This window comes from Quercus suber, unplaced genomic scaffold (genome assembly GCF_002906115.3).
Source record: "Quercus suber isolate HL8 unplaced genomic scaffold, Cork oak 2.0 scaffold_540, whole genome shotgun sequence".
Taxonomy (NCBI): Eukaryota; Viridiplantae; Streptophyta; class Magnoliopsida; order Fagales; family Fagaceae; genus Quercus; species Quercus suber.
The window spans coordinates 493,537-502,291 of record NW_027069988.1 but is presented as its reverse complement, the minus strand read 5'-3'; the positions used below and the strand labels follow the sequence as shown (position 1 = coordinate 502,291).

Genomic DNA, 8,755 nt, shown 5'->3' with positions numbered 1-8,755 from the left:
TTTTTTTTTTTAAATGTATAGTTTTCAAATTTTCATTATTTATTTATTTATTTATTTTTGAAACTTTTCATTTTTTATTTTAAAAGTATAATTATTTACATATAAAATATAGAGTTATAGACTTTTTTTTTTTTGGGGTGGGAAATGAGAATTAATTCCACCTACTTTTTTTCATTATGTATGTGTTTAGATAACATTGAAAGTTGTGACTGTATTTTCTATTTCACGTTTCGAAACTTTTTTTTATTTTTTTCAACACATGAACAGTAAAATCATTATGCGGAAGACAATTATTACTGATCATGCACTGTAGCGCACTGTTTATGCACTGTAGCCGCACTGTTCATGTATTAAAAAATATTAAAAATAGATCCTACGGTACTATTTACACATTTAAAAATTATTTTGCTACAGTATTTTCACCAACAATAAGTTGTATCCAAATGTTCCATCATAAATATAGTCTACTCTTACACTTGTTGATCTTTACAAGAATAGTTGTTCTACTTTCATAAGCAAGATTAGGAGTTTTATTTCCAAATGACATTAAATATTAAAAAATTTAGTTAGTTGACACATTTGAAAACAATGTTGAAAACTAGCATCTCGAATGTCTAAAACTCGAGTTCCAAGATAAAAATTGAGTTTTTAAGTCTCGATTTGTGGAAATCGAGTTTTTGAGACTTGAGTTTCACTTCTTCTTCCTCGCGTTCTTCAGAATGTCAGATTGTTCTTCGTTCTTCGACGGCAGATTTGAAGACCAGATCGTGCCTCTTCAAATCGTCTCTTCGTTCTTCAGATCAAATCATGCTTCCTCTTCAGATCATGCCTCTTCAAATCGTTCTTCTTCTGTTTTTCTTTAGATGTCCAAGTACAAAATCGAGTCCTAGAGACTCAAGATCTATAGATTGAAATCGAGTCTACGAAACTCGAGATACTAGTTTCCAACTTTCTTTCTAGCGCATCTTAACTTACAATATACTCCCTTCTTACTGTGCTATTCTGCACATTCCCTCCGAGATTAGTAAAAGAAGACAAAAATATAAAGTAACTATTAGCTTATAAAAAGATAAGAACGAGTGCATTGTTAACGAGATGAAATCTCCTCCTATTTAAATCTTCTAATTCCATTCAATTTTTAGTCATATGTAAATCATATGGTCTTTATTTGATTTTATGTAATTTACATAAATATTTTTAAGACCATTGAATTTTTTAAATAGTTACATCTTTTTAAAAAAAGAAAATCAAAATAAATTAAAGATATAAATAAGGGGAGATCATTACATTACATAACTTACTAAAGTGGCTTTACCGCTTTATATAAAGTAGCTTCTTCTCTCTTTTTTCTTTTTTTTCTTTTTTTCTGCCGTATGCTAATAAATTTTTTTTTTTGCCATATGCTAATAAAAACATATGGCATATCAAGATTATTTGTTGTGACTATGTCTTCTAACAAATCTTCAACTTTTTAATTTGATCTGTTTAGTGAGAAAGAACATAATATAGATGATCTTATCTCGTTCATTTTGACACTCATTCTTCTTCTTTGTTTTTTCTTATGAATTTATTTGTATGATTTAATAAATCGTACCTTTGGTCCTTTATTGGGTTACCCCAAGCTTCCAAGTCCTTGTCTTCAGAATCTCATATATCAAAAAGTGTTCTCCCCATGGGGTGGCGCTTGTATCTGGTGCAACTGGCCACTAGACGCAAGCCATTTCCCTCCCCATGGGTTAGAAGATAAAAATTTTCTACTCATACCTTGCTAAATTACCACAAAAGGACTGAATTTGTAGTCCCAATCGCATGGGAAAACTGTCAAGAATTGGCAGGAAAATAGCTGAACCAATGCATATCCTGGTTTTTTACCTGGTAGCTTTCCCGATTGTCATCTTTAGATCAATCCAGTTATAACCAAACTAAAGAATTGGATTCAAACTTGAACCATTGGAGTCTGTTAAGTATGATAAAAGTTTTAATCAGATGAATAAATATCTTGGACAAAACCCATTGATAACCTAACAGAGATACACCCTAAACTATAATGCAATTGTGGTGTTAAGAGCCTTGTAATCAATTAATCAGTACCCCAAAAAACCAAAAGTAGTGTAATTGTGGCAACAATCTCTACTAATTATTAGCTACTGCCTACTATAGTACTATGCCTTTTTTATCTTGGTAATTAGAACTGCTACAGTGCTACCCATGGGTTTTTAACCACAACCTCACATTCTACCCTAATCATACATGGGAGAAAAAAACCATTTTGAACTAACGGCTCATTAGCTTAACCAGTATCTACTTGATGTGCATGTACATAAAAATGAAATGTACAAAGAAATTATATTAGTTGCATCTCTTTCTCCGAACAAACAAGATGCATAAGTTCATCAAACATGCCATTGCCTCTCAATACATTTTTTTTCCTGTCTCAAAATTGTAGATTACCAATAGTTCAATAATAATAGTAATAATAATAATAATAATAAAAAGTCTGTTTGTTGCTTGCATAGGTCAAAGCATACAAGTGCACATATCCTTTAAGATAAAATCCCCTCCCATTTAAATCCCCCAATTCCCTCCACCAAATCTAGAGAAATGCACACATGAAGCCCAAGAGCAAGTTGTAATGTCATATCAAAATGTTGTATCAAAAAAGAAGACGCCTGAGATTTAATCATGCATTGTGAAAACAAACAGATAAAAAGCCAATAATGATAAAGTTCCAATTTCCATTGGTAGCAACAAGCTGCCGCTAAGCCATTATTACAGGGAACAAATAAAATACTTAAAGAAAATCATTGGTCCAACCCAGGACTTCTAAACTATGAAATTTGAGCTGCCAAACACTTGGTCCATCTCTATCATCAAATAGAGATTGCTGCCTCATTCTTTCTTTCCAATGCCATTAGCCATATTATAGATCCCTCGTCCCTGGGATAATGTAAAATGTTAAAGATTCATCCATGACATGCAAATAGGATAAATTCTAATTTTCTCCATAAGTTCTTCATAAGACAAGTATATATTGAAACTCACAATAAGAAAAAGTGAAGTGGCAGCCAAAGCAGCTGGAATGGCAACTGAGGTTATCCTATCATATGGTCCTTTGAGGTATGTGTGTTTGCGGATGTTTTGGTAATATTTTTGCTTCTCAATTAGCTTCTCCCGTGGTCGAAATGGTTGTTCTGTGACTTCTGTCATGCTGCATTATGAATTTTGAACTGATCAATTTCATTATATAATGATATTCCCAACGTTATCAAAAAATATTATATATGATGTTCCCCAAGTGATGAAACTATCATCACAGAAAACATGTAGTCTTTGTTCTCACTACCTCACTAAGTAAACGAAAAATCCATCCTTTTATCTCCAAGCTTCATCCCTCAATTATCCTATTTGCCAATGCTAGTTATATGTAATTTTTTCTCCAAAGGAGTAGAACTTTAATATAGTTGTAACTTCATGTCCCTTGCCTTCCCACCTCACCACTTCTACAGTAAATAAGCTAAAGAGATTAGGAGCACAACTTCCCACAAACAAACATCCATATCTCATGGAAGAGCTCCCCTCCAACATCCACAAAGAAAACATAGATACATGCTTCAAAGGCAACATTCCATTGAGGGCACCGATGGTCCACTAAAAGGGAATGAAGTTACAGAAACCAAGGTTTAGCACCTCAGTCATGGTTGCATATTATTATTACCACCCAGCAAAAACAGGATCTCAGGTGTGAATAAAGACATAATAAAACCCTCTAGTCATGACAAAAAATCCAGGGAATTTTTTTTTTTTTTTTGATAGGTAAGAAAAAATATATTCAAAAACTGCTAGATGCAAAATAGCACCAGCATATCAACAATACAAAAAAGAAGGGAAAGCAAAAACAAAAACAAAAAACTTAAATTACAAAGAAAGAGAGCTAAGGAATAGAGGAAGAGAGTCACTAGATGCGAGTCCCCAAGCCCTAGCCCAATCAAACAGAGAACCAAAAAAGATAACAAGTATTTGGTCTTCAGATCTATCTAAATCCTCAAATGTCTGCCGATTACGTTCCTTCCAAATACACCACATCAAACACAACGAAACTAAGTTCCAAATGTAAGATGAATGCTTTCCCAACCAATTCCACCAAATAAATAGAAAATCTGACACCGTGCGTGAGGGAACCCATGAAATCCCAAAAATCCTAAAGACAAAGCACCACAGCCGATAAGCCTTTCCACAATGTAGAAGCAACTGATCCACTATCTCACCACAGAAACGACACATAATGCATCAGTCAACAAAATCAAAGCCTCTAAGCCGCAAGTTATCACCCGTGAGGATCCTATCCCATGCGGCTGTCTAGACGAAGAAAGAAACACGCCGGGGTGCTTTAACCTTCCAAATACCTTTCCATGGAAAAACAACAAAAGAAGAGCCATGTAACTTATAATAATATGAGCGGATATTAAAATCCCCGTTTTTAGTCAACTTCCATCTCAACTGATCACCATCAGTTCCTAAAGGTAAATTGGCTGCCAAGAATCGAAAGAAATCAACCACCACAGCTGCCTCCCAATCATTGGGACCTCGATTAAAATGAACATCCCAAGTTCTCCCATCCCCTGCTCCTTGACATATCAAAGATGATTCTACAGAAGCCTCTCTGTTTGCAGCAAAATTGTACAAGACTGGAAAAGCCAATTGAAGAGAAAGATCTCCACACCACCTGTTTGTCCAAAATTTCACTCTATCCCCCACCCCAACCTTATACTGGACATTTTTGTTGAAAAACCCACCACGTGCTCCCTCTGACTCTTTGTGACCAATTTAGTACTCCTCAGTCCCCCTTTATTAGGATTCCATGCTACACGCCTATTACCTTCCCCATTCACCTCTACGGCCATGGCTTCTCCAGTCCAGTAGGAATTCCTCAAGTCACGTTCTTTTCCAAAAACAGAAACATTCAAACTTGATTTGAATTTCCACGGAAATCTCCTATTATTTCCTACCGGATTTGTCTCTCCCAAATCAGATTTCCCATTAATGCTCCGATAACCCACAACTCTTCCTCCAAGAGTCGTTGGACCTGGAGTGCTCACTGGGGTTGCACTCAGCCTCCTCTGTACACTTACTGAGTTCTGCTTCTCTCCCCTGTTATCCCCTAATAGCCATTTCCCTTTATCATGGGTGTTTAACAACTTTTGCTGATTTCTACCCGAGACTTGCACCTGATGCCCACGCACTGTATCAGCAAAAGTTTTAAATGGTAGAACCCGTGAGTTATCCCTAAGAGGCTGAGCTACAAATCTCAAGTGACCAGAACCATCATGCACATAGTTTTCGGGTTCCAACATCTTCCTCAATCCTAACCCAAAAACCCTCCATCCATTCTTTGCTTTGCCTTCTGAAATAAGAATGGACCTCCTAGCCCCGCCAACTTTCAATTCAGTCAAAAGAAGGAACAAGCCAAAAGAGTTGGAGCTCCATTGGAGGGTGTAGGCTAAATCACCTTCTCTGAAAGTATAAAAATACTTCGGACTACTCTCAACAACAATCTGTTCAATACTCTTCATCAGCCATTGTGCCGCATTCTTACCCATAAAGACCAACTTCATAAAGTATCTACTCCGCTCAAAAATCCTTAATGAAAAATGTCGTCCCCCTTCCTCTACCACCAATTGAAAAAATTTGGATTCAATATAAAAACTGAACCACCCATAATAGAAAGATCAGAAGAAGAAAGCTGCAAGTTTTCTGGCTAATTTGAGGTAGCCAGGCCTCACAGAGAGAGAGAGAGAGAGAGAAAGAGAGAGAGAGAGAAGAAATTCCGGGGAATTTATCATATGTACTCTATAACAGAAGGTTCAAAATCACACTTGCTTTACATAATAAGTACTCTAAAATATCCCAACATTCTCTACAACCCAGTATGCTCCCATTGACTGAAGAAACACATAGCAAATACCAGGTAAAGACCTCGGCCTCTCTCTCTCTCTCTCTCTCTCTCTCTCTCTCTCTAGATTTTTATAGAAAAAAATTTTAACTCCAAACCAGTTTGCAGCTGTCTTCCTCCAACTCACTCTGTAGCGATTGAAAAGACCATTCATGTATACTTTTAATAACGTGGTTTTTTTTATTGAGTTACGTGACTTGTTTAAATAATACACATAATTAGTCTCATAAATAGCGCCGTAATGGGTTTGAGGAGATAGCTAGGAAGCACAGACACAGGTCCGGGTACGGGTTCGACACAATGACATGAACAATTTTTGAAAAAATATGACATTACATAGCGAGTACAATACCGGTAGGACATGGGTTCGGCCCCCCAAATGAAGTGTCCCTGTTTCTTAGGTCTGGAGCCAAACTTTTCACACAAATCGGTGTTAATAATAACGATATAAATGTTCTAAACGAAAATTACAAAGCAATTTAGTCCAATTTCGCTCATCTAGACATAAACCAAACACTTAAAAACCAGCCAGTATCGTTCCAATTACAATGACCACAAAACCTAAACACCCAAATAGAGAGACCTAACAGTTAACAGAGCTAGATCCAATCAAAAGCCAAAATTATAAAAGCAAATCAGAGAATCAAATATCCGAGAAATTAACGAAAACAGATTTATCCATATCACAAACCCTAGATCTCAAAACATCACAAAAACTAATCGGAGATGATTCACAATTCTAATTTCAGCTAAGGGAATTTGAAAAAAAAAAGGAATTACCTGCTGAGATTTGGGATTTGGGATTTGATGAATTATTCAGCGATAACAGCGAGTTGCGAGTGGCGAGCGAGAGCGAGGGGATGGAAATGAAATGACTGAGGGCGTTTTGCTTGGCTGATTTTAAGGGGTGACGGGTTGGGCTGGGTTCTCTCCGGTTCGATTGTGTTTCAACAGCGTCACTGTACCTGCCACGTCACCGTGAGTATATTCCTATTTTAAACTTTCTTTTTTTTTTTGAAACCCGTAATTTGCCATAATTTTATGGCACAACTCGTCATGGGAAGAGTTATAATTAGTAAAAAATACAGCGTCACTGTACCTGCCATGTCACCGTGAGTATATTCCTATTTTAAACTTTTTTTTTTGAAACACGTAATTTGTCATAATTTTATGGCACAACTCGTCATGTGAAGAATTATAATTAGTAAAAAAGTGTTCCAACATATCCTAACATCATACCTTTACCAATTAAAAGTAGTTAGCAAAGTTGTGGTAAATAATAATAATAATAATAATAATGCACCTCTACCCTTTAGCTTTACTCATTTTTTGGTTAATGTGAATTCAACTACGGTGAAAACACATTGAACAATTGAATGGAAAATAGAAATCACTTGCAATAGTTACAAATTTTTTTTTCCTAATTATTATATTTTTGCTGAATATTTATACTAATATTTATTTGTGCAAATCTATATATATAATAATAGGTAAAACTGAGAGAAAATTCAATTAGATTTCAAATTAGAATTAAAATAAAATCTAATTTTACGTCATGTGTCCAATCTAATCTAAGTTTTTAAATTTTTGTGCTAAGTGAATTAATTCAATGTAAAAATTGGATTTCAATAAGAGTTTAATTTTATGCCATGTGTCTCATTTAATCTAAATTTTTTAACTTTTATGTCAAATGAGTTAATTTAGTATAAAGAACGAAAAGTCCAATATAAGTAAACTATTAAAAAAATATATAATTTTTGAATGATTTTATATTTATGAGCCATTTTTTTGTATAACTAAAAAAAATTCAAGTTTATAAGTCTCACACACACACACACACACACACACACACATATTAATAGTTAAAACTAAGAGAAAATCTAATTAAATTCTAAACTAGAGGCTAATTTTGCACCACATGTCTCGTCTAATTTTTAAATTTGTGAGTCAAGTAAATTATTAGGTGCAAAAATCAAAGAGTCTAAATTCAATTAAATTTTAAATTGAATTTTAATTGAAATTCAATTTTGCGCATTTGTCCCATCTAATTTTTTAGTTTTGTGGCAAGTGAATTATCGAGTGCAAAAACCAAAGAGTCTAGATTAAATTAGATTTTAAATCATATATAAAATGAGAAACCATTACATATTTTAGAAATTAATGACTTAAAAAATGTAATTGTGATTGTATTTGAGTGTACTCGTATATATGCACGGAGTTATACTAATATATACTAATTTATACTATTTATAACAAAAAATTTCTCTTTTGATTGGACTTTTATATAGTTAAAAAATATCCCTAAACAGGAATAAAACTGGAGGACAACCTAGTAAAAATATATCTCCAACTCCATTTAAAATACCTACAACATAAAACACTCTCCTACTAATTCAGGTCTTCAAAACAAATTTATCAAAAATAAAAATAAAAAATAAAAACTTCTCAATCCACGTTGAATATTTCCTTTAAGACCACATTCCAATTTTTTCTTTTTTAATTTTTTTCTTTTTTCCCTATATCTCATCATAGTCAGGACTATTTCAATCATTAGCAAATGCATAAATTCACTAAACACATGCATAAATCTTTAATTGCAATAAATGAAAAACTCTACACATGTACGAGAGAGGGTAGTTAACTTTATTGATTTTCTTGCTGAAACAAATAATTTATTATTACTACATTATTAATGAATAATTTACCCGCATTTTCACTATTCATATACTTAAACTCTATAGAAAAAATAGAAAATCAATTATATTATATTGTTACAAAATGTGTTTTATATATATATATATATAT

At 33.8% G+C, this 8,755-nt stretch overlaps 1 protein-coding gene across 1 annotated transcript; it reads right to left on the bottom strand.

Moving 5' to 3' along the window:
* Positions 1 to 2,648: 2,648 nt before the first annotated feature.
* LOC111996705 (uncharacterized) lies at positions 2,649 to 6,865 on the bottom strand. The gene is made up of 3 exons (XM_024028704.2): positions 6,731 to 6,865; positions 3,043 to 3,208; positions 2,649 to 2,937 (listed from the first exon to the last, which is right to left on the bottom strand). The coding sequence occupies exons 2-3, from the start codon at positions 3,205 to 3,207 to the stop codon at positions 2,890 to 2,892; spliced, it is 213 nt and encodes a 70-aa protein (XP_023884472.1). The 5' UTR covers position 3,208; positions 6,731 to 6,865; the 3' UTR covers positions 2,649 to 2,889.
* Between the last annotated feature and the right edge of the window lie 1,890 nt (positions 6,866 to 8,755).

Excerpts from the sequence above, each read along its gene's own strand:
- LOC111996705 (XM_024028704.2), bottom strand. The coding sequence starts at position 3,207 with ATGACAGAAGTCACAGAACAACCATTTCGACCACGGGAGAAGCTAATT. Across the intron at positions 2,938-3,042 it reads CCACTTCACTTTTTCTTATT|GGACGAGGGATCTATAATAT; the intron begins GTGAGTTTCAAT and ends ACATTATCCCAG.